Source organism: Gambusia affinis, linkage group LG18 (assembly GCF_019740435.1).
Source record: "Gambusia affinis linkage group LG18, SWU_Gaff_1.0, whole genome shotgun sequence".
Classification (NCBI taxonomy): Eukaryota; Metazoa; Chordata; class Actinopteri; order Cyprinodontiformes; family Poeciliidae; genus Gambusia; species Gambusia affinis.
In genome coordinates, this window is record NC_057885.1 from 23,412,011 (window position 1) to 23,437,637 (window position 25,627).

Below are 25,627 nucleotides of genomic sequence, written 5' to 3' on the forward strand. Positions count from 1 at the left end.
GCCTCGTGGTTCCCGCCTCCTGCGCGCGCGGGACGGCCGCCGGACAGCCTCCGTGGTTCCCGCCTCCTGCGCCGCGGACGGCCGCCGGACAGCCTCCGTGGTTCCCGCCTCCTGCGCCGCGGACGGCCGCCGGACAGCCTCCGTGGTTCCCGCCTCCTGCGCCGCGGACGGCCGCCGGACAGCCTCCGTGGTTCCCGCCTCCTGCGCCGCGGACGGCCGCCGGACATCCTCCGTGGTTCCCGCCTACTGCGCGAGCCTCCGTGGTTCCCGCCTCCTGCGCGCGGGCGGCGCGGACAGCCTCCGTGGTTCCCGCCTCCTGCGCGCGGGCGGCCGCGGACAGCCTCCGTGGTTCCCGCCTCCTGCGCCGCGGACGGCCTCCGGACAGCCTCCGTGGTTCCCGCCTCCTGCGCCGCGGACGGCCGCCGGACAGCCTCCGTGGTTCCCGCCTCCTGCGCCGAGGTCGGCCCCCTGACCTCCTCCGTGGTTCCCGCCTTCCTGTGTTTCCGCCCACCCAGTTGGGTTTGTTTTGTTTTTGTTTTTTGGACTTTGGACCCTAGTGTCTCCGCCTATTTGATAGGTTGTTTTTCGTTTTTTCCATAGACTCTGGCCCCCCGTCCAACTCCCCTCCACCCACCCTTGTTGTGTTTCAGTTTTTGGGCGTCTGGGAGCCGCCCGTTAAGGGGGGGGTACTGTTGTGTTCTGTGTTTTTCTGTGTATTTATTTCTAGTTTTCCTGTGTGTCTGAGTCTCTGTGTTGTCCTGTCTCCCCGTGATTAGTTCCCAGGTGTGTCTCGTTTCCTGATTACCTCATGTGTATTTAATGTCACCTGTGTCTCCGTGTGTTTGTCGGATCCTCGTCACGTCTACGTCTCGTTACTCCGTCGTCCTGCTCCCTGAGATCTGGTTTTTTGTCATTAAATTCATTATCTTACAATCAATCCGGTCCAGCTGCGTTTCTGCCTCACCTCCACCACCGCTAAACATGACAACGAAATTACAGACTCCTCATTATATATTCAAACAGTGAATCAACCTGATAAATGTACAAAAACAAACACAGAACCACAATCTGAGTCACAAAACGACTTTATTGACACACTTTGATCTTTTTCCAATAAAATAATGACTCATTGATAATGCTAATAATTACAGTTTACATTTGAACAACAACAACAAAATATGGTCTGACAAAGCAGTAAATATAAATGTCAATCAATCAGTTCAGTCAGTTGATTTAGCAAATTTCATCATTAACTTATGAACATTCTCTTAAAACACTTTCTATACACTATGTTCAATAAACATGGTTATTATTTTAGGTGAAGCTTGGTCAACTCCATGGCTGAACAGAAACAGGAGGGGGCAGCACCTAAACAAACTCCAACATCAACAAGATGACACATTTCTCAGCAGTGAGGAAAAGACAACAATGATGGAGACAAAAGGAACTGAAACCAACTGGACCTCAGGTCACTAATGACTGTTCAGGTTTAATCAGCTTAGCAGAGGATCCATTATAAACACAGATCCCAGCATGTAGAGGCTGAGTGAATCTGGTCTGGACTCTATGGAGGAGAGTCATGGTTTCACAGACGCTGTAGAAACACAGAATACCTGCTCTGTGGTCCAGATACACTCCCACTCTGGAGGAAACTGGACCTGGTACTGGAGTTTTCCAGAGATGCCCATCACAGCAGCTGTTCATGCAGGGCCGACCCAAGGTAATATGGAGCCTTAGACAGAACCCCCCACCCCCAGAACCCATCCTACTAAGAACCTCAGCATCACTAACATGTTTAAATATCAATAAGGTGAATCTGTGAGAGGGAGAGCAGGTTTATTGGCCGAGTTTAAAATCAATTACTGATTATTGGTTATTTGCTGTGATGTATTTGTGAACAAACCCAATTCAAACACAAAGATTACATCATATTGTAGCCATAGTAACAACAATCAAACTATCAAGATGATTCTTTAAACTTTTACAAAGTAAACATCCTAATTAAATCCTAAATGTACTTTTCCATTTACATTTTGCATTAAACAAAATGTAATAACAATGTTATTCTCTATAAATAATGCTACAGGTTTAGATCTATGGTCTGTGTTACAATTAAACCATTTCTAGGGACCCCTGAGTGTCTGGAGGCCCCTGAATGGCCCCTACCAGCAGCTACTGAGTTTTCTTTATCTTGATATTCCAATCTTATAATTCTAGGTCTTAGAGGTTTAACATCAAACTATTTTAAATAGAGTTAACCCCTTTGAGCTTTTGGGATCTATAAATCAGTCTGCAGCCAAGTTGTTCTAGAGCAGTGGTCTCCAACCTTTTTAGTACAGCGGACCGGCTCAACCCTTTGTAAATTTCCTGTGCGTTCTAGGGGGGGTGGGGGATGGGGGGGGGGGGGGGGGGAGGTGCGTGTGCTGGTGCAAGACGCAACCCACAGCATCCGGTTTAGGATTTTCAAAATAAAAGCTCCTCCAGACTCAATACATAGAACAGACATATTTAATTATTTCTTGCGCGGCCCGGTACCAATTGGTCCACGGACCGGTACCGGTCTGCGGCCCGGTGGTTGGGGACCACTGTTCTAGAGGTTAAATAGATATTATTAGGGCTTAATTAGCAAAATGGCAGCAATTTTGCTTATTTCATAACTTTAAAACAGAAACTTTCTCTCCTCTGGTTTGTTTAACAGCTACAGTCTCAGATCAACTCAGACCTCCAGGACTGTCAGCAGCAGAAACAGAAACTTTATACTGTTGGGGAAAATATACAACATTTGCTTTACATTGTTTCATTGGCTGTCTGCTTGACCTCATATTCATCTTTGTCTCAGAGACATTATGTCCTGATGTCTGTTCTAATGACCAAGAGTTGCTCAACGTTCCTCCTACATCTGTTGTCTGCACAACCTTTTCTTTGAGAAGTTAAAGCTGTTCCACAATCTATTTCCAAATAAGGTATTGATCATCTCTGCTCTCCTGTTAGTTCCCTTTCCGAGAGTCAGAACTAAACATGGTGAAGCAGCTTTTAATTTTTATGCTCAAACTTCCTGCTCACTGCAAGACTACTCCTACCTTGAGTTTATTTAAAACAAGATTAAAAACCTTCTTATTTGACATTGCCTATTCTTAAATGTTTGTTTTTAACTATATTCAAAACTGTAATGTTTATTTTGTTCATTTTTAATCTGCTTGATCATTAGCAAAAATAAATTCGTCTAATTCTTTATAGGCTCCAACATCAGTGATGTTTAATTATAGTTACACCTTTTACACCATTTCAAGTTCAATGTCAAAATCACATTTATAACTTCTTTGGCTTCTTTGATTTAGTATTCATTTATAATTTTATGATAACCATAACTTATTAGTTACTCTTAATGTGAGTTATTACAAGAAAAGAAACCATGTATAATCCATGATTCTAATTATTTGATACAAAGTTACAGTTACTTGTTTTACTTGTAAGAGAACCCACCAATTGTTAGGATTCAAGTTGGTGTGAGTGCTCCCCTGACAGACGATCTTCGTGGGATAGTTTCCGGCAGGCTGGCGCACCTGCAGCGGATTCCCGCAATCGGCTGCAGGATTCTTAAGAAGCGGTGGAGCAGCTATTCATCGCTCGATGGTCCCACTTGTTGGTCAGAGTCAACCCCAAGTTCTTGTCATGTCCATGAGTGATCAAGTTAATCTTGTTTCTGTCATTTCACAGATCTCGATCAGTTGTCTGGATCAAGCCAGGAACCACGCCCATCACAGCGCGCAGCAGCGACTGCTCTTTGTCACCAGGACTCTACCGCCTGCCGATCGTGCCCCTGTCACTCTCTCAGAACCTCTGTGCCTCTTGGATCCTTTCCCCTTCCTCAGCAACCCTGCATCAGACGAACTGTAAGCGACACTCTCCATTTCCCTGTCAAGATTCTCTCCACCCGGTTCTCACTAACCTCTCCCCTCTCCAAGCAGAACCTGACCCGCCCAACCGCTGCCGATTCGAGAGTCAATCTGGATTGAGTTTCATTCAGCATTTATTGTAAATGAATAATTTGAATCAAGACTTTCCGGCCTTTGTGGTAGAACCTGCATATGGGTGAAAAACCTCAAATCCAACATGACACCAATGTAAGTATAAATGCAAGTATTCTTACAATAAACCAATATTAATATAAGTATTTTACTTTGAATCTTATCCAATTACTCAAAATGTCAAAATGTTCTTTATACCTTTCATGCTTTGAAATAAGGAACAGTTTAAACTATTTTAATAAATCTGCAGGCTGGGAACTTACTTCCTTTTTTTTTCAGGAAACCTGCTCTTCCTGTTTTATGACTCGCTCTGTCTGACTATGATTTCTTATAATTGGATAGAAAAAAAACAAATAATTAAAGCAAAGTTTGCAGGAGACATAAACAACACACACAACCAGATTGATTTTATGGAAGTTTAAGTCTACTGCTGGGTCTAGATGTCACTTGTGTGATTAATTTTAAAGATAACTTTAATTATTTTTTATTGTTGAACTTAAATCTTCAGCATGGGGAAGTAGGAGGATCTCAGTTTTCTTGACACCGTGCTAAGATCTGACTTAGCAGGTTGCTGGTTGTGTAAGACAGGAAGTACTGAGGCCTTTACTGGCAAAATAATAAAATGAGTTAATATTAAAATAAAATGTTTTGTTCTCAACTCAGAAAGCAAGGAGGGTGATTGACAGCACTAAGACCCGCCTCCTGGCAATGACTGGTTGTTTCTAGTTAGCACTGAGCGAAAGCAGCAAAAGAGACCCGTCAGAAAACCACAGACACACTGAAAACCTCAGTCATTTTGTGTTGTCATTTTTTACAGATTACATGTCTCATAACCCAAAGTGAAAAAAATATGTAAGAAATATATTTTTATAAAAGTTACATACTGCAGCTTTAATAGGAGAAAGGTTGAGTGGTTAAAAAAAAGAGAGAATTTGTTTACACTGGATATTTAAAGTCTCCTGTGATGAACTGACGTGTCCACTGTTCACATTCCTTTCACTATAAGTGATTATAGACTTCTCCATCTTGTGGTTTTCTTTAAATTAAATTAATACATCAGGTAAGTTTACCTGAAGACGGAAAATTTAAAGATTTCATGGAGAAAATAATATATTCTCAGAAGAAATTTGACTCACTTCCTATATTTGTCTGGATTTTCTTATGACGCAAATGGAAACCGGACCAAGACAAATGATGAAGAATGAAAAAACAAAAAGGCAAAGATGGAATCTGGTCCGTTGACCTGAAACAGAAACAGGAAAAGTCCAAATTAGTTAACTGAAAACATTCATGTTGACAAGTGATTCTGAAACGTTCTGGTTCCTGCAGACTCACCGATCGTCACGGTTTCCTCCTGTGGCGTCGGAGTGATGAGGTTTCTGTGAGGAACCGTCTCTATCGTCATGGAAACAAAGTTTGGATCTGAAACAGCAACAATAACAGGACTGATTAGGAAAACTGCAACAGATCCGGATCAGAACCTGCAGCTTGGACCTGCTCTCACCAACAACAAGCAGAAGTTCTGTGTCTATCCCGAGGCGTGGATGAAACATCGGAACCTGCCGTGGTCCTGCAGGCTGGATCGCCTTGATGGTCAGAGACACGCTCTCGCCTCAGGCCGCCCTGGGACAGAGACGCCCTACGTGTCCATCATCATGTCTCGGTCCGTCTTCCTGAAGCGGTACACGAACACGTACTCCACACGCTTCTGAGGGCCGGACGGCTTCAGGTCCGGTCGGGACCACACCACCGTCTTCCCCACGACGTCCCACTCAGGATCCACCTGACACGGGAGGACGACGTCATCTCCAGGAGCAGCTACGATTGGCTGAGACGAACCAATCAGATGGAGGCTACCTGGAAGCACAGGGAGGATTTTATTATAACATCAATACAATACATAATTCTAGGGTGATGTCACACTTCCAGGAACTTTGTCACCGACAGCCATCTTGGTAGGCAGTTGCTACGACAACACTAAATCAATCAATCAATCAATCAAATTTTATTTGTATAGCACATTTCAGCATCAAGGCATTTCAAAGATCTTTACATCAAATCAAATAGAAACATAATGCAACAGAAAATCAATAATCAAAACACGTTAAGTCAAGTTCCATCAATAAATTTGTAATTGATTACGTTTCAAATACAATCCTAAACAGGTTGGTTTTTACTCAAGTTTACATCCATGAAAGGTTTACCTGTTACACTCCTACTGTGTTACACAAATATTCTAGCCTCAGGAGACAATTTAGAGCATCTTCTCTCAACAGTCACTTCAGAGATTAGTAAGTTAAAGATATGGTTTGACCATAACAAATTATCCCTAAATTTGGACAAGACGAAATTCATGGTCTTTGGGAACTGTTATAAAAATACTGAAATCCAAGTTCAAATAGAGGATGTAACTCTAGAAAGGGTTTTTGCTAATAAGTTCCTCGGTTTAATAATAGATGACAAAATCAGTTGGAAACCTCATATTCAACATTTACAGAGTAAACTCAGTAGAAGTATATCCATATTGGCTAGAGCTAGACATGTATTGAATGCTAAATCACTTCATATTCTATATAACTCTCTGATTTTACCATATCTATCATATTGCTGTGAAGTGTGGGGAGTTAATTACAAGAGCTCTTTACATCCGGTAACCGTCCTACAGAAACGAGCCATTAGAATCATCCATAATGTCGGTTATTATGAGCATACAAACCCGCTCTTCATAATATCCAGAATTCTCAAATTTGACGAGCTTGTAGAATTTAAAATGGCTCAATTTATGTTCAAGGTATCTAAAAAGTTGTTACCTGAGCACATACAGAGCACGTTTTCTGAAAGAGAAGGGGGGTATAACTTAAGGGGTCACTCAAACTTCAAGATCCGCAATTTTAGAACAACAAGAAAAAGCTTCTGTATTTCAATTAAAGGTGTAAAGTTATGGAATAAGTTACATGAAGATTTAAAACAAAGCAATAGTTTAACACAATTCAAAAGAAAGTACAAAGAGGTAATTTTCAATAGATACACACATGGGGACAGAAAGCAATAAGGTGTGTATTGAAGATAACAACTTGGTGTAAGGGTTTAGAAAGATAAACCAGCATAAAATGGGAAAATGTATAGGTAAATATTAGTAACTGTTACTTCTGACTGCCACTTTGATTTTGATTTTTTTTTAATGACAGTAGGACTCTAAAGTCTCAAGTGTTTAGGGGTAGGAGTTTATAAGTTCTCACTTCTTCCTACCCCATTTTGAGCATGATATGTTAACTGAAACTAAAAATCTGTATTTTCTCTTCTTTCTTATGCACTTCTTGCTACTGTGCACTATTTTATTTTTATATTTGTATCATGTTCGAATAAATTTCATTTCATTCATTTCATTATATGGAACAAAATACCTGTCACTATTTTTATTCCCACTTGCAGTCACACAGTTTAAAATGATGTAAACAAGCTTAGAACCAGCTCCTGCCTCCTTCCTAACTTATAAACAATAGAAGTACTTTACAGATATTAATCTATCACAATATTTGAGCAATACTAAGATAAATATCGGTGATATATATTGTAGCTTTAACCTGCTAGTTAAGATATGTTTTTATTACATGTACTGACTCCGCCGGTCAGCAGGATGCTAAAATACAATGTTAACAGGAGAAACTTGTGTTGCTAGAACAGTAAGGTTTTCATGTTAAAGTTTGACTATTTCCTTTTGCTTTCCATTAAAACACATCATCCTATCAGCTCCACTTAGGGAGGCTCAGGAGACGATTTTAGGAGGATTTGTTTTGTTTCTGGATTCCTGATTCAGTTTTTAATATTGTGAGACCAAATTGATTAGCAGGTTACCTTGAACAAGAGTCCAGGAAAAGCAGAAAGTAGAAATCCACAATGAAAACATCAACATCCCAACGCCTGACTGGAGACATGAGCCAAAGACAAACTGGGCAGTTTGTCCAAATAAGTGCAGATCAGTCTTTGTTTTAGTGAAGGTCATGAGAGGAAGGCGTGACATTCGTATGGGAGAGTCATGTAGGAAGATTTTGTGATGAAACAGTGAAGTTTTGTATCCAGACAATAGAAACAGTTACAACTGTATTTATGTCTCTGTGGTTCGATACAAACTGACAGAGAGATTTGAGGTTTTTCAGCAGATGCTGAACATAAATTCGGTTGTACCGCCTTTACGTTCCAGATATAACTGTAAAATGCCATGTTTTTAAAATGTTCTAAGTAACATTTTTTGAAAGAAAAAAAAATATCTCAAATTGCAAAATGACTAGACGTTTTAGCGATTTAAGATATCTCTAATTACATTCTGACTAGTTGAAATGACGTCAGATTTACCATTGAGTTGTATGGAGTATGGCAAGCCGTTTTAACATAAATTCGGTTTCGTCCGACTATCCGTAATTACATTCTAGATATCTAAAATTGCATCATTTGTTGTTGACAAACAAACTGTTGTTTGCCAACAACAAATGATGATAACTCTCCAGAGGCTGAGTACCAACAGACAACATTTGGAGGAAGAGCAGGTCATTCATTTCAAGAACAATATACGCATTTTAGTTTTATAACTTATTTCTGATGTTGACTTTAACAATCTCTGTGCTGTACACTTCTAGATTGGCGATCTCTGTGGTCCCAGCAAGACGAAGAGTATGAAGAGTCTTTTTTAGCAAACCAAGAAAATGTGAGTTAACATTTTAGTTATCATCACTTGTTGTTGTTGTTGTTACTCACATTTTTTTTTTTTATACTAGGAAAGGAGAAGACAGTTTTACAAGGCCTGGGAGGAAAGACACATAAAAGTAAGAACTATAACATTGTTAGGATGATAATGGTTTATAGATTACCTAAAGGCTTTAGTTCTCATGTTTTAGGCAATTGAAGAATGCCAGCAACGACTGGCGGTATATAAAGAACCGTCAAGTGACCGATTTATCACCACTGTCCAAGAAGAAGAAATCATAGTTTGAGTCAAAAACAGTTAAACTACTAGAAAAGTGTCTTTCCTGGGATGTCGTTTAGTTAAGCTGCCATAGAAATTGTCTGTCTTTTACCAGTGAATGTGCATTGGGTAATTTGTTGCATAATTGCATACTTTTACATACTATTTACAATGATCATGCTTAGTCATGGTTCGTCTTCAAAATGTTTATTGATTAATATTTACTAATAAGAAATGTAATATTATCATTGAGAAGGAACAAAGACAGACATTTGACACATTTTCTTCCATGTCTTTAAGAGTACAAACTGGATACTTTATTACAAAGGTCATAATTTCAACATTTTGTCTTTCAGAAGGAGAATGCAGTCCCATTACCCTTGGAATGATACTGGAGTTTGCTTCCGGAGCATCCATGGTACCTCCACTGGGCTTTCCCCATCGTCCACAAATTGAATTCCTCCATGAGGCTAACAGATTCTTCCCAGAAGCAAATACTTGCCTGATAGTACTCTGCCTTCCTGTACACCCAGACTATGAGTCTTTCACAAAGTACATGACAGACGGGGTGCTGCAGGGACCTACCTTTGGTGTTGCATAATCAGCTAATAATTGTAGTAAGCATTTCTTTTAAAAAAGAGTTGGAATGTTTTGAAAAGTTAAGTGTTTTAAAGCAAGTTATAGTAAAGGTAATGTAATGGCCGAACTTGGAAAATATTTGAATGTAAATACAATATTTGCTTCTCTTTTTTTGCAAAGAATAGATGTCTTTTTAACCACTTTTTGCTTTCACAATTTAAAGGTGGATGTTTGAGCCACACTGCAAAAACAAAAGGTCTACTCTGGTAATGAACACTGCTCATTTGGATTAACAACAAAATCCAATTCTAAAGAAGCTCAAAGGGTCCAAAAGATGCATTTGACCTGGGGGTTGGGAGATACTAGTTATTTGTACATGAACATTTTCAAAAGTAGTTTTTATTTTTCTGTCCCTCTCCAGAATGTGTAATTAATTTGTCATGCTTTTAAACACCTTAACATTTATAATTAAATCTGAAAGGTTACCTACTCATGTCAATTCTGAGTTTTATTTGTAGTAATTGTAGCTTTAGAACAATGCATTTGATCAAGTGTTCTGTGACATGTACTTGAATCAATAAAGCATTTGCAGTTTCTACACAACAGCCCTGGTATTTCTCCTTCAGATCTGAAATATGATTGACTGCAAGATTAAATGACTGAGGTTGGTGCTGACTGAGCCTGGTCCGAGGTGGTTCTACAACTACACTAGGAACCTCTTCAGCATCAGCGGTTGGTAGTGGCCAAAGGCCATGCTGTTGCAGAGTCTCTGGTGCCCTGGGATTTTCACCAAACACGTTGTTAGTTGCTGTGCTGTTTGCCAACATCTGTTCAGTGCAGATTTGTGTTGGTGTTTTATTGTTTTCTGTACGCAAGGATTGATGGTTCCATGACTTTCTGAATTGTTCCAGTCGGCTTTGAATCTCAGGAAGAAAAACCATGTGAAGAGAAAGTTTGTTTGCTGGGATCCAAGACATAATGTTTGCTTTATACATCTGTTTTTATCTGTTTGTCTATATCTGGAGGAGAAGCAGCATTTAGCATCTATGCACCAAAAATCTGGAACAAACTTCCAAAAAACTGTAAAACAGCTGAAACACTGACTTCCTTTAAATCTCAACTAAAAACCCACTTGTTTAGAGTTGTATTCAAAACGTAATCAATTGCAAATTTATTGACGGAATCTGACTATGTTGTGTTTTTATTATTGATTCTATGTTGCATTGTGTTTTTGTGTTTGATTTGATGTAAAGCACTTTGAAATGCCTTGATGCTGAAATGTGCTATACAAATAAAGTTTGATTGATTGATTGATCTGTCTATCCTTTGCAGGTGTCCCTGTGTCTTCTAAAGGTGACACTATGCATTTCACACAATGTATAAATTTATTTTGATATACATAATTTCCTGTTGCAAATGCATGAACATAAAGCTTTAAACTTTTATAGACGCTGGAAAGCAATTTAAAGTGTGAATCAGACATGAACCGGGGTTCGCTTTTATTTTCAGAGGAGCTAAAGGATGGGTGTAGTGCCGTGTAGTATGTCAAAATCAAGAGCTGGCTGGCTTTACTATAATTTCCAAAAAGGCAGATAGCTTTATCACAGTATAAAAACTACATGTGGTTATTACTTGAACTTGCCCGGGCTGCAGAATATTAATATTAATACAATAAAATCGCGCTCTCCGCATATCCCATTCTGAAGAGCTTTTTCTATATTGTGGCATTTTCTTACAATTTTGTACAAAACTGTCAGCACCATTGAATTTGTTCAGGCAAAATACAGCCAAAGAGGGGCTTAAACAATTCAGATATCTAAAATTGTAATTCTGACTAGTCATAATTACTTTCGAGATATCTTACATTATAATTACGGATGTGTGACCCTTCCAATGACGAATCCGGTGACGTCATTTGAGATATCTTGAAAGGAATTTTGACTAGTCAAAATGTAATTGAAGATATCTTGAATTATTATTCTTCCTAGTCAGAATGTAAATAGAGATATCTTAAATTGCCATTCCGGATAGTCAAAATGTAGTTTTGTCTAGTCAAAATGCTATTTTAGATATCTAGAATGTAATTACGAATAGTCAGACGAAACCGAATTTATGCTAAAACGTCTTGCCATAATTCAGCCGCTTTTCCCCGAACGCGGAAGCTGAGGTGCAGAGCCCACTAAAGCATTTCTTATTTGGTAAGTTTTCTGTTAGTTTCGGTTCTAATGTTTTAATTCAGAGGCAAAAACCAACAATAATTGCAGATTCAAATCCGCTTTAAATTGACCTAATTTATCTAATTTACCTTTCAACTTATCTTTATACTAGCTAATTAATTTAGATAATTAAAAAAATGATAAATATAAAGGTAAATGTAAAATTTTCAAATCTTAATTTTTAGATCTAAATGATTTACTTCTACATATTTTTATTATTAAAAATAATAAGTTTAATTTGCATATTTTCCTAGAACGTTTTTTTCAGAGTACTTCACAGTTAAAAAACAAACAAACAAACAAACAAACAAACAAACAAACAAACAAACAAAAAACACCTGTTGAATCTTTTTCCTGTCTGACAATAAAGCTGACCTCACTGTAACCAAATCTACATACTGGTGTAAATAAAGTTCATTTATTAATTTACATATAAAGGACAGAATTCACACTGAAAACATGAACAATAATGTGTCAGCAAGAAATGTTAAAACCTTTTTTTTTTTCTTTTTTTTTTAGCGTTAAGCTCTGATCTTTTAAACTAAAAAGGTCAAACGTTGAAGCTGTGGATCTATAAGACAAATATTTTCAGCACATTTTCAGTCAGAGTAAAAACCTTTACATTAACAGAAAAATATCCAGGTAAGTTGTAAGTATAACAAGAGTCAAACAACAACTTAATTAATATTTTTCTACATTTTGTATGACAATAAAAGATTCCTGTCAAGAGAGAAATATAAGCATGAATCATTTACAGAGAATGCAATACATACTAACAATATGAAACCATTTAGAGTGGGAGGAATTTTTACTCTCTATTTTTCATATGTAATAAAAATGCATAATTAACTAGCACCCCTATGGTTCTAAAAATAATCAAGAAACTGTGAAACAGAAGCCAAGTCAAATTTATTTGTACAGCAAGAGTCAGCAACAAGGTGCCTCAAAATACTTTACATCATAAAAAAACAACAGAAATACAAAGTCCTGAAACACACAGAAGATTTATTTAGAATGTTTCCAAAGCAACTCTAAACATGTGGGTTTTAAGTCTGTACAGGAAGTCAGTGTTTCTGCTGTTTACAGTTTTCTGGAAGTTTGTTCCAGATTTGTGGTGCATAGATGCTAAATGCTGCTTCTCCATGTTTGGTTCTGGTTCTGGGGATGCAGAGCAGAACCAGAACCAGAAGACCTGAGAGTTCTGGAAGGTTGATACAACAACAGATCTTTAATGTATTGTGGTGCTAAGCTGTTCAGTGATTTATAAACTAACAACAATATATTAAGGTCTATTCTTTGAGCTACAGGAAGCCAATGGAGGGTGATGTGCTCTAACTTCCTGCTTTTAGTCAGAACTCCAACAGCAGCATTCTGGATCAGCTGCAGCTGGTGGATGGATTTTTTAGGCAGACCAAAGAAAACGCTGTTGCAGTAATCAATGAGACTGAATATAAACACATGGATGAGTTTCTCTAATGCTGAGACATATGAATCAATATATTTTGATGACGTTAAAATGTGTTCAGTTTTACAAGAAAATCAATATATTAGAGACTTCTCCTCAGTCTAACAATGTCCTGACTGATGATGTTGAGGAAAAGTGGCATTTCCATCAACAACAACATTTGGTCTGAGAAGCAACCAGTGTAAATAGGTTAGGTGAATAAAAATCCTCCTTAGCAGTGATTGCCTCCGTAGCTAAACAGAAACAGGAAGGGGCAGCACCCAAACAAACTACAACATCAACAAAACAACAAACAAAATGATAAATTTCTCAGCAGTGAGGAAATTACAACAATGATGGAGATAAAAGAAACTTAAACTAAAATACACATTTAAACCAACTGGACCTCAGATCACTAACAACTATTTCAGGTCAATGAACTCAGTAGTGTCTCCATGAGAGTAAGGCTCAACTCCAGCATGTAGCGGCTGAGTGAATCTGGTCTGGACTCTGTGGAGGAGAGTCATGGTTTCACAGACGCTGTAGAAACACAGAATACCTGCTCTGTGGTCCAGATAAACTCCTATTCTGGAGGAAACTGGACCTGATACTGGAGTTTGAACTTTGTTGTGATAAAGTTGATTTCTTTTCTTCTCTGTAGTACAGTATAATGACCAAGATTTGTCATTGGAACCAAATGCTTCTGCTCTGCTGATGTCCTTGTATGAAACTGCTACAACAACTCCTCCTCCTCTCCACTCCACCTCCCAGTAACAACGTTCAGTCAGACTCTCTCTGCTCAGGACCTGAAATCTATTAGTGAATCTGTCTGGATGATCAGGATAAGACTGTTGTTGGTTTTGAAGTGTTGCTTTTCTATTTCCCTCAGATAATAACAGCTTCTTGTGTGCTGTGTTTGAATCTAGAGTGATTTTTTGGAAATATTTTAAGAATTCAGCTCTGGTCTTTGGTTCATTTGTGAGGTGGAGATTGAGAAAGAAGGGCATGCCCAAGGTATAGCCTGACTTTCGTGCGATGGGAGGTAAGAAGTGTTCAGCTGTGGACTTTGGTTCTGACAGAAGAACATCAACTTCACTAATTGCCAGTTCGATGTTTCTCCATGTTTCTTTCAGAACATCCTGTAGTTTCTCTCTGAGCTCTGACACAGCTGCTGTCACGTCCTCAAAGTGTCTCAGAGGACGGATGTTGATGCTGGATGAGTGTGTAGACTCACTGAGTGCTGGCAGTGAGGGGTAGTTGAGGAGAAACTGGTTGTGATCCTCTGTGTGTGAGAGCTGCTCCAGCTCAGCGTCTTTCCTCTTCAGCTCAGTGATCTCCTGCTCCAGCTTCTCCTGAACATCTTTGACTCGACTCACTTCAGTTTCCTGCTGGGATCTGATCTGTTGCTTCACATCAGAGCTTCTTTCCTGGAGGAGATGGATCAGTTCAGTGAAGATCTTCTCACTGTCCTCCACTGCTTCATCAGCAGAGACATTGATGGCCTCCACCTCCTGTTGAAGCAGCTTCACATCTTTCTCTTGGTCCTGGATTCTCTGATGGATTTGTTGTCGACTCTCCTGGAGCTTCTTCTGCTTCTCAGCTCTTTCTGCTGCAGCTGGGACTGTTTCGTGGTCTTTATGTCCATCCATTAAGCAGAGATAACAGATACACTGCTGATCAGTACGACAGAAGATCTTCATCACCTCATCATGATGAAAGCAGATGTTTTGGTGGAGGTTCTTGGAGGGATTCACCAACTTGTGTTTTTTAAAAGCAGGAGATTCATAATGAGGCTGAAGATGATTCTCACAGTAAGAAATTAAACAAACCAGACAGGACTTGACAGCTTTCATCTTCCTCCCAGTGCAGACATCACAGACCACATCTTCAGGTCCAGCATAGCAGTGATCAGCTGGAGCAGCTTGGAGTCCAGTCTTCTCCAGATCCTCCACTAATGAAGCCAAAATGATGTTCTTTCCAAGGACAGGTTTCGGTATGAACTCTTTCCTGCACTGAGGGCAGCTGTGGATTCTCCTCTCATCTTCTCCATCCCAGTGGTCTTTAATACAGTTCATACAGTAGCTGTGTCCACAGGGAATAGTCACCGGATCCTTCAGTAGATCCAAACAGATGGAGCAGGACACCTTATCTCGGTTTAGTTGAACTACTCTTTGCTCCATTTCAGCTCTCAGTAATAATAACTCTGTGAGTTTCTCCTATGTAGAACTGGGGCAGGTCTGAGCTCTGATTTACAAAACATGTGTTACTGCAGTGAGCAGGCCTGGAAGTTGATAGCCTCAGCGGTAAACTTCCAGATCTAAATGGGAGGGAACAAAGACGTGTTGACAGGAGATTTTTATAGAGCTCTGTTTCCAGGGAGAGCTTCGAGGTTTGTCTTAGACTAAGTTGGCATTTTTAAGCCCTCTCTGTTTTCTCTGGTTTATATGGAGAATCACAGAGATTTGCTACAGAAATCAGACAGTGGTTTGATTGAAGAGATTGAACCTTTTAGCTTATTTTGGTTGCTTTACAAATTTTGATTGCTGCTGAAATACTGCTTGACATTATTCACACTTATGTATATAAGATTTAGCCAATAAAATGTCAGCTAGCTAACTATTCCATGCTTACCTCATTGGTAACAATTGTTGGTTCTCTAGTTGTGTTTTCGTCCAGCTTGGTGAGCTTTAGACTCTTGAGTTGACTGTCCTCCTCCTTTGTATCTACCCAGTGTAAAGTTGCATGAGCTCCTCTTCGAGGTCTCAACCAGAAGTAGGCGTGGCTTCCAGTTCAGAGTCCCTCCCTGCTGATCAAGTCCTTACCCAGCACAGACTTTGGAGTTTGCTTCATGAAGTGTATTGCATTGAACAAAATAGACGTTGACTCTTAATAATACTAAGATCAAAAAGTCAACATGGAAATATTTTTGAATAAACAGAGTTGGTTAAAAACAAATAAAACAGATTTTTGGTAACCTAAAAATAAAGTAAAATATGCTACAGTTTGCACTCAGACACTTCATCTTATTCCTCATCTTCACATCTCTCATAATTCTTCTTGGTTTTGTTTTCATCAGTACAATCATTGTCTTTCACAGAAATTTCAGGAGGAAATGAAAAGTTATTATTGTACTGAGTGAGAACCTTAAATAATATTCTTCGTCTGCCACATGTGTTTGTTGCTTTCAAAGAGAAAACTGACTGCTTTAACCTCAGAAACAGACATAAAAAACATCAAGTTCTCGATCTCCTAGAAGATCTGCATAGAAAAGAGTCCAGGTTGCAGCTCCAGAACGTTTTCAAACCGTCTCTCTGGAAGATTGGCAGGAGAATGTCTGGACTGGAGCTCCTCTTTCATCTAAAAAAGTTTTTCAAGTCCTTTGTTTCTAGAAGATCTGCTCTATTTGAATTTAAACAATAAACAGAATTAACTTCCTTAATGTAGTCTTTTGTAAAACACTTGTATTGAGTTAGCGTTACATTCTGATGCTGAATAGTTGGGTCCAGACAGAATTTGGTAGGGATCTTTATAACAACCCTGGACCCATTTGGACAGCAGGTGTTTAGTTTTAACCCGTTTCATAGGTATGCAGAAAAATGTGAACTTTTAGTATGAAGTAGATAAAAGTCTTTCTAAATTGTAAATAGTTTGTAGAAAGAGTAATGCCTATTATGTGCCAATCTGTTCAAATGTAGTTTGGGGTTATTCTAGCTGGGGAAATCATTTTTTATTTTTGTTTAATCCATCTTTTAAAACAAAACTTCAACTGCGTTCATGATTTCTCCTTCTGAGGAACAGTGTGGTGTTTGGCGCCATCTGGTGGCCAACTTTCAGGTTTCTCCGCAGTATTATTTCAGCCTTGTCTTCCAAGTATATGAGTCCTCACACAGATATAAAACCCGGTAGATTCAGTGTCTGTTGGGTCTTTTTAGGACCATCTTGGACTCCAGCCGTCAGGAGACAGAAAACAAATCTCAGCCTGAAGCAACAAAAACTCTGATAACTCTCTTTGTTCTCATCTGAAAACCACGACTGATCCTGCTATTTGGAAATGTTTAAAAATTTCCTCTGAAGAATAACTTTTCTTACTGACATGTGATAATAAAATGTAATAAAACACGAAATTACAGACTCCTCATTATATATTCAAACAGTGAATCAACCTGATAAATGTACAAAAACAAACACAGAACCACAATCTGAGTCACAAAACGCCTTTATTGACACAGTTTGATCTTTGTCCAATAAAATAATGACTCATTGATAATGCTAATAATTACAGTTTACATTTGAACAACAACAACAAAATATGGTCTGACAAAGCAGTAAATATAAATGTCAATCAATCAGTTCAGTCAATCGATTGAGCAAATTTCATCATTAACTTATGAACATTCTCTTAAAACACTTTCTATACACTATGTTCAATAAACATGGATATTATTTTAGGTGAAACTTGGTCAACTCCATGGCTGAACAGAAACAGGAGGGGGCAGCACCTAAACAAACTCCAACATCAACAAAACAACAAAATGACACAAAATGATAAATAAGTTGGTTAAAATACAGATTTTAACCAACTGGATCACTAACAACTATTTCAGGTTAATGAACTCAGTAGTGTCTCCATGAGAGTAAGGCTCAACTCCAGCATATAGAGGCTCAGTGAATCTGGTCCAGACTCTGTGGAGGAGAGTCATGGTTTCAGAGACGCTGTAGAAACACAGAATACCTGCTCTGTGGTCCAGATACACTCCTATTCTGGAGGAAACTGGACCTGGTATTGGAATTTTAACTCTGTTGTGATAAAGTCGATTTCTTTTCTTCTCTGTAGTACAATATAATGACCAAGATTTGTCATTGGAACCAAATGCTTCTGCTCTGCTGATGTCCTTGTATGAAACTGCAACAACAACTCCTCCTCCTCTCCACTCCACCTCCCAGTAACAACGTTCAGTCAGACTCTCTCTGCTCAGGACCTGAAAACTGTTAGTGAATCTGTCTGGATGATCAGGATAAGACTGTTGTTGGTTTTTTAGTGTTGCTTTTCTATTTCCCTCAGATAATAACAGCTTCTTGTGAGCTGTGTTTGAATCTAGAGTGATTTCTTGGAAATATTTTAAGAATCCGTCTCTGGTCTTTGGTTCTGGTTCTGACAGTGGAACATCCACTTTAGTAATTGCCAGTTCAATGTTTGTCCATGTTTCTCTCAGGATGTCCTGCATTATGTCTCTGAGCTCTGACACAGCTGCTGTCACGTCCTCAAAGTGTCTCAGAGGACGGATGTTGATGCTGGATGAGTGTGTAGACTCACTGAGTGCTGGCAGTGAGGGGTAGTTGAGGAGAAACTGGTTGTGATCCTCTGTGTGTGAGAGCTGCTCCAGCTCAGCGTCTTTCCTCTTCAGCTCAGTGATCTCCTGCTCCAGCTTCTCCTGAACATCTTTGACTCGACTCACTTCAGTTTCCTGCTGGGATCTGATCTGCTGCTTCACATCAGAGCTTCTTTCCTGGAGGAGACGGATCAGCTCAGTGAAGAGCTTCTCACTGTCCTCCACTGCTTCATCAGCAGAGACATTGATGGCCTCCACCTCCTGTTGAAGCAGCTTCACATCTTTCTCTTGGTCCTGGATTCTCTGATGGATTTGTTGTCGACTCTCCTGGAGCTCCTTCTGCTTTTCAGCCATTTCTGCCTCAGCTGGGACTGTTTCATGGTCTTTATGTTCATTCATCAAGCAGAGATAACAGATACACTGCTGATCAGTACGACAGAAGATCTTCATCACCTCATCATGATGAAAGCAGATGTTTTGGTGGAGGTTCTTGGAGGGATTCACCAACTTGTGTTTTTTAAAAGCAGGAGATTCATAATGAGGCTGAAGATGATTCTCACAGTAAGAAATTAAACAAACCAGACAGGACTTGACAGCTTTCATCTTCCTCCCAGTGCAGACATCACAGGCCATATCTTCAGGTCCAGCATAGCAGTGATCAGCTGGAGCAGCTTGGAGTCCAGTCTTCTTCAGACCCTCCACTAAAGAAGTCAAAACGATGTTCTTTTCAAGGACAGGTTTCTGTTTGAACTCTTTCCTGCACTGAGGGCAGCTGTAGATTTTCCTTTGATCTTTTCCATCCCAGTGTTGTTTAATACAGTTCATACAGTAGCTGTGTCCACAGGGAATAGTCACCGGATCCTCCAGTAGATCCAAACAGATGGAGCAGGACACCTTATCTCGGTTTAGTCGAACTACTCTTTGCTCCATTTCAGCTCTCAGTAATAATAACTCTGTGAGTTTCTCCTATGTAGAACTGGGTCAGGTCTGAGCTCTGATTTACAAAACATGTGTTACTGCAGTGAGCAGGCCTGGAAGTTGATAGCCTCAGCGGTAAACTTCCAGATCTAAATGGGAGGGAACAAAGACGTGTTGACAGGAGATTTTTATAGAGCTCTGTTTCCAGGGAGAGCTTCGAGGTTTGTCTTAGACTAAGTTGGCATTTTTAAGCCCTCTCTGTTTTCTCTGGTTTATATGGAGAATCACAGAGATTTGCTACAGAAATCAGACAGTGGTTTGATTGAAGAGATTGAACCTTTTAGCTTATTTTGGTTGCTTTACAAATTTTGATTGCTGCTGAAATACTGCTTGACATTATTCACACTTATGAATATAAGATTTAGCCAATAAAATGTCAGCTAGCTAACTATTCCATGCTTACCTCATTGGTAACAATTGTTGGTTCTCTAGTTGTGTTTTCGTCCAGCTTGGTGAGCTTTAGACTCTTGAGTTGACTGTCCTCCTCCTTTGTATCTACCCAGTGTAAAGTTGCATGAGCTCCTCTTCGAGGTCTCAACCAGAAGTAGGCGTGGCTTCCAGTTCAGAGTCCCTCCCTGCTGATCAAGTCCTTACCCAGCACAGACTTCGGAGTTTGCTTCATGAAGTGTATTGCATTGAACAAAATAGACGTTGACTCTTAATAATACTAAGATCAAAAAGTCAACATGGAAATATTTTTGAATAAACAGAGTTGGATAAAAACAAATAAAACAGATTTTTGGTAACCTAAAAATAAAGTAAAATAGGCTACAGTTTGCACTCAGACACTTCATCTTATTCCTCATCTTCACATCTCTCATAATTCTTCTTGGTTTGGTTTTCATCAGTACAATCATTGTCTTTCACAGAAATTTCAGGAGGAAATGAAAAGTTGTTATTGTACTGAGTGAGAACCTTAAATAAGATTCTTCATCTGCCACATGTGTTTGTTGCTTTCAAAGAGAAAACTGACTGCTTTAACCTCAGAAACAGACATAAAAAACATCAAGTTCTCGATCTCCTAGAAGATCTGCATAGAAAAGAGTCCAGGTTGCAGCTCCAGAACGTTTTCAAACCGTCTCTCTGGAAGATTGGAAGGAGAAAGACTGGACTGGAGCTCCTCTTTCATCTAAAAAAGTTTTTCAAGTCCTTTGTTTCTAGAAGATCTGCTCTATTTGAATTTAAACAACAAACAGAATTAACTTTCTTAATGTAGTCTTTTGTAAAACACTTGTATTGAGTTAGCGTTACATTCTGATGCTGAATAGTTGGGTCCAGACAGAATTTGGTAGGGATCTTTATAACAACCCTGGACCCATTTGGACAGCAGGTGTTTAGTTTTAACCCGTTTCATAGGTATGCAGAAAAATGTGAACTTTTAGTATGAAGTAGATAAAAGTCTTTCTAAATTGTAAATAGTTTGTAGAAAGAGTAATGCCTATTATGTGCCAATCTGTTCAAATGTAGTTTGGGGTTATCCTAGCTGGGGAAATCATTTTTTATTTTTGTTTAATCCATATTTTAAAAACAAAACTTTAACTGCGTTCATGAATTCTCCTTCTGAGGAACAGTGTGGTATTTGGCGCCATCTGGTGGCCAACTTTCAGGTTTCTCCGCAGTATTATTTCAGCCTTGTCTTCCAAGTATATGAGTCCTCACACAGATATAAAACCCGGTAGATTCAGTGTCTGTTGGGTCTTTTTAGGACCATCTTGGACTCCAGCCGTCAGGAGACAGAAAACAAATCTCAGCCTGAAGCAACAAAAACTCTGATAACTCTCTTTGTTCTCATCTGAAAACCACGACTGATCCTGCTATTTGGAAATGTTTAAAAACTTCCTCTGAAGAATAACTGACATATGATAATAAAATGTAATAAAACACGAAATTACAGACTCCTCATTATATATTCAAACAGTGAATCAACCTGATCAATGTACAAAAACAAACACAGAACCACAATCTGAGTCACAAAACGACTTTATTGACACACTTTGATCTTTGTCCAATAAAATAATGACTCATTGATAATGCTAATAATTACAGTTTACATTTGAACAACAACAACAAAATATGATCTGACAAAGCAGTAAATATAAATGTCAATCAATCAGTTCAGTCAGTCGATTGAGCAAATTTTATCATTAACTTATGAACATTCTCTTAAAACACTTTCTATACACTATGTTCAATAAACATGGATATTATTTTAGGTGAAGCTTGGTCAACTCCATGGCTGAACAGAAACAGGAGGGGGCAGCACCTAAACAAACTCCAACATTAACAAGATGACACATTTCTCAGCAGTGAGGAAAAGACAACAATGATGGAGACAAAAGAAACTGAAACCAACTGGACCTCAGGTCACTAATGACTGTTCAGGTTTAATCAGCTTAGCAGAGGATCCATTATAAACACAGATCCCAGCATGTAGAGGCCGAGTGAATCTGGTCTGGACTCTGTGGAGGAGAGTCATGGTTTCACAGACGCTGTAGAAACACAGAATACCTGCTCTGTGGTCCAGATACACTCCCACTCTGGAGGAAACTGGACCTGGTACTGGAGTTTCAATGTCATCAATAAAAAATGTGCTACCATCTTTGGTGCAATATAAAGACCAAGACTTGTCATTGAATCCAAACCCTTCTGATCTTCTGATGTTCTTGTATGAAACTGCTACTCCAGCTCCTCTCCCAGTCCACTCAACCTCCCAGTAACAACGTCCAGTCAGACTCTCTCTGCTCAGGACCTGCTTATAATCAGTGAATCTGTCTGGATGATCTGGATAAAACTGTTGCTGCATCATTCTTATTACTTTTCGGTTCCCCTCAGATAGAAACAGATTCCTATTTGCTGTGTTTGGATCCAGAGTGATCTCTTTTGAATGATGTAAGAATCCATCTCTGGTCTTTGGTTCTGGTTCTGTCAGTAAAACATCCACCTCAGTGATCTTCAGTTCAATGTTTGTCCATGTTTCTCTCAAGACGTCCTGCATTATGTCTCTGAGCTCTGACACAGCTGCTGTCACGTCCTCAAAGTGTCTCAGAGGACGGATGTTGATGCTGGATGAGTGTGTAGACTCACTGAGTGCTGGCAGTGAGGGGTAGTTGAGGAGAAACTGGTTGTGATCCTCTGTGTGTGAGAGCTGCTCCAGCTCAGCGTCTTTCCTCTTCAGCTCAGTGATCTCCTGCTCCAGCTTCTCCTGAACATCTTTGACTCGACTCACTTCAGTTTCCTGTTGGGATCTGATCTGCTGCTTCACATCAGATCTTCTTTCCTGGAGGAGACGGATCAGCTCAGTGAAGATCTTCTCACTGTCCTCCACTGCTTTATCAGCAGAGACATTGATGGCCTCCACCTCCTGTTGAAGCAGCTTCACATCTTTCTCTTGGTCCTGGATTCTCTGATGGATTTGTTGTCGACTCTCCTGGAGCTTCTTCTGCTTCTCAGCTCTTTCTGCTGCAACTGAAACTGTTTCATGACCTTTATGTTCCTCTATGCCACAGAAGATTTTCATCCTGTCTTCTTGACGAGTGCAGTGGTCAGCTTGGAGTCCAGTCTTCTTCAGATCCTCCACTAAAGCAGCAAACATGAAGTTCTTCTCCAGGTTAGGTCTTGGTATGAAGGTTTTCCTGCACTGAGGGCAGCTGTAGATTTTCCTCTGATCTTCTGCATCCCAGTGGTTTTTAATACAGTTCATACAGTAACTGTGTCCACAGGGAATAGTCACCGGATCCGTCAGTAAATCCAAACAGATGGAACAGGAGAAGTTACTTCGGTCTAACTGAAGTCCTCTGTGCTCCATTTCAGCTCTCAGTAACAACGACTGGATCAGTTTCAATTCATCTACTGAGGAGGGAACAGAGACGTGTTTACAGGAAACAGCGTAGGAGAAAACGCCACTCCTCCGTTCCCAGGAAGGGCTGTAAGGTTTTTCTTAGACGTGCCTCAGCCTGCTTGTTTTTCCAGGGTGTGGAGGATTAATGCAGAAATCAGATAACGACTCTGTTACAGAACCAAAAAAAAAGAGAAGAGCTTCAACTTTTTAGCTGTTTTTGGTTATTTTAGACGCTTGATTTCATTCACAGACAAAAAATAACAGAATTAAAATAGATTGTTGCAACATCCCAATCTAGCTTATATATGTCCATTGGTATGTCAAAATAGTGATAAAGAATCAGTTTCACAAGGTCATTGATTTCTAATTCATAAAATTATTAAATTAACATTATTCTCTCAAAATAATACTCGGTCTTCCTGTATGCTTTGTGTTTTTGAACTGGTTGTTTGGAACCAGATGTTCATGATCTCATTCTTCTGGTCACTAATTAAAACATCTACATGTGTTTGATCACAGATGGAGGTAAAACTGATCATTTAACATTTAATTTCTTCACTAAGACAGACCAGTACTCTGCTAATAGCGTTCAATCCACCTATTGATCTCCTGCTCTGTTTTTACATTATCTGTGAACAAGAACCCAAACTTAACTGGACCTCTTTCCTGTTGTGCTGCTGAAGTGTAGAGTTATCTATTAATATTTGACATAATTACTTTAGTACTTTAACTAAAATAGTATCATAGACGCGGCCCTGCTAGCTTATGAAGAAACTAGTTCAGTCTCAGTTATTACTGAACTGCCTGATGAGGCCGAAGTTTTAAAATAACAGATGAAAAGCCAAAGTTCAGCACTGGTGTTATCTGAACAGCAAGATGCTACCAGAGTTTATTAACAATACGAATTGAACTAAAACACACAAATCACTTAAAATCATCACCCTAAGCTACTATTAAAGTCCAGGCAATATATTGAACAGAGCTGCAGAGAACGAAACAGGCGTTCAGTTAGTGACTTTAATGCTGCAGTCGTTAGCTTCTGCAGCTAACAGCTCTCAGTTTGTTGGCAGCGCCTGTTTCCTGTTAAAACAGCTGCAGCCACAATCTCCTTTTCTTCCCAGATCATCAACATATTTCTGGCATGATTAAAACTGAGGCAGCTGCTGGTCATCTGCTGCCCAGTGTTGCGGCGGTCAGCGCTCCCTAACCATTACTAGTATATTCCCGACTCTGAACTTTATGAAAAACAGATTCAAACCTCTGAACTTTTCCCCTAAACCTAAACAAGAGGTTCCACCATGTTATGATCAGGTGTTTGTCCCAATAAACAATAGATCTTCAGAATGTTAGTAATGATGCCAGAAAAGGCCTGAATATTTACCGACGTTCTGAAAACCTCTATCAGTTTGAACATGCCAGTCGTCCCATTGATAAAATCAATTTACAGATGAAACACTCCATTCTGTCTCTTCTGGAAAAGCAAACCCGTCTCAAGATACGTTTCACTGATTGTAGCTCAGCCTTTGACACAAGTATCTGCCAGGTGGCTGATAAACATGGAGAGCCAGACACACAAACCTTCCTGGTGAACAATAGTCCCCTGATGACAACAGATCCAATAGAGCTTCTGCAGCTGCTGATGTTCACTGGCGGCTGAATCATGATGCCCGGAAAACCTCACAAAGGAGATGACATCATGAGGAAAGAGCTTTGTGTGGAAGAACTGAAAGGCATCCAGACATCAGACAAGAAGTTACAGAGGATTACTAACTGAATAAGAAAACAAGGCCCAGTTTGTCATAACACTTCGCACAATTAGCACAACACCTCAGCCAAAGCTCTGAAAACACATCATCTCATTTGGTTTGAGTCAAGTCAAGACAATTTTATTTATATTGTACTTTTTAACAAGGCATTTCCAAGAGCTTTACATCATAATATCATCATAGAGTCAATATGAACCAAGCAATAATCTCAATGTTCCTGTGAAGGTTTGTTAGGGTTAGGATAAGGATACGGGCTGGCCACTAGATGGCAGCAAAAGTTTCTGTTTCTGACATTTAAACAGAATTTGCTTCAAACAAAGCAGCACAAAATCAATATCAAAACAAATCAGTGAATTTGGTTTTGAGCTGCATTCATGAACAAAACTTACAAATGAGGAAAACAATAAATCAGTATCACGTTTATCACGTTATTATGACTCAACAGTTTATGGTTTCTGTAAGAAGTCCAGGGAGATTCTGACTGTATA

At 39.5% G+C, this 25,627-nt stretch overlaps 3 protein-coding genes and 2 long non-coding RNA genes across 7 annotated transcripts; 1 reads left to right on the plus strand and 4 right to left on the minus strand.

The window, feature by feature from the left end:
- Positions 1 to 1,133: 1,133 nt before the first annotated feature.
- LOC122820996 (tripartite motif-containing protein 16-like protein) lies at positions 1,134 to 24,837 on the minus strand. 2 transcript variants are annotated; one of them, XM_044098782.1, is made up of 3 exons: positions 24,755 to 24,837; positions 22,089 to 23,540; positions 1,134 to 1,658 (listed from the first exon to the last, which is right to left on the minus strand). In XM_044098782.1, the coding sequence occupies exons 2-3, from the start codon at positions 23,338 to 23,340 to the stop codon at positions 1,465 to 1,467; spliced, it is 1,446 nt and encodes a 481-aa protein (XP_043954717.1). In that variant the 5' UTR covers positions 23,341 to 23,540; positions 24,755 to 24,837; the 3' UTR covers positions 1,134 to 1,464. The 2 variants fall into 2 exon arrangements, with proteins under 2 accessions (XP_043954717.1, XP_043954716.1); XM_044098781.1 differs by lacking the exon at positions 1,134 to 1,658 and having other exon boundaries at positions 21,499 to 23,540; positions 24,755 to 24,832.
- LOC122821088 lies at positions 2,698 to 10,660 on the plus strand. 2 transcript variants are annotated; one of them, XR_006368894.1, is made up of 7 exons: positions 2,698 to 3,646; positions 3,718 to 3,893; positions 3,969 to 4,124; positions 5,358 to 5,983; positions 8,663 to 8,730; positions 8,801 to 8,848; positions 9,345 to 10,660. It is a non-coding gene; the product is annotated as an uncharacterized LOC122821088 (long non-coding RNA). The 2 variants fall into 2 exon arrangements; XR_006368895.1 differs by lacking the exon at positions 5,358 to 5,983.
- Positions 4,137 to 5,599, minus strand: LOC122821093. The gene is made up of 3 exons (XR_006368901.1): positions 5,533 to 5,599; positions 5,364 to 5,450; positions 4,137 to 5,271 (listed from the first exon to the last, which is right to left on the minus strand). It is a non-coding gene; the product is annotated as an uncharacterized LOC122821093 (long non-coding RNA).
- On the minus strand, positions 13,015 to 15,961 carry LOC122820964 (tripartite motif-containing protein 16-like). Its single transcript, XM_044098722.1, has 2 exons — positions 15,859 to 15,961; positions 13,015 to 15,544 (listed from the first exon to the last, which is right to left on the minus strand). The coding sequence occupies exon 2, from the start codon at positions 15,405 to 15,407 to the stop codon at positions 13,650 to 13,652; it is 1,758 nt and encodes a 585-aa protein (XP_043954657.1). The 5' UTR covers positions 15,408 to 15,544; positions 15,859 to 15,961; the 3' UTR covers positions 13,015 to 13,649.
- On the minus strand, positions 17,448 to 20,041 carry LOC122820979 (tripartite motif-containing protein 16-like). The gene is made up of 2 exons (XM_044098749.1): positions 19,939 to 20,041; positions 17,448 to 19,624 (listed from the first exon to the last, which is right to left on the minus strand). The coding sequence occupies exon 2, from the start codon at positions 19,485 to 19,487 to the stop codon at positions 17,823 to 17,825; it is 1,665 nt and encodes a 554-aa protein (XP_043954684.1). The 5' UTR covers positions 19,488 to 19,624; positions 19,939 to 20,041; the 3' UTR covers positions 17,448 to 17,822.
- Positions 24,838 to 25,627: the final 790 nt, after the last annotated feature.

Bases quoted from the DNA above. Each gene is read 5' to 3' on its own strand.
- LOC122820964 (XM_044098722.1), bottom strand. From the start codon at position 15,407: ATGGAGCAAAGAGTAGTTCAACTAAACCGAGATAAGGTGTCCTGCTCC.
- LOC122820979 (XM_044098749.1), bottom strand. From the start codon at position 19,487: ATGGAGCAAAGAGTAGTTCGACTAAACCGAGATAAGGTGTCCTGCTCC.
- LOC122820996 (XM_044098782.1), bottom strand. From the start codon at position 23,340: ATGGAGCACAGAGGACTTCAGTTAGACCGAAGTAACTTCTCCTGTTCC. The intron at 1,659-22,088 runs GTCCAGTTTCCT...CTCCAGTACCAG, and splicing joins CATTGAAACTCCAGTACCAG to GTCCAGTTTCCTCCAGAGTG.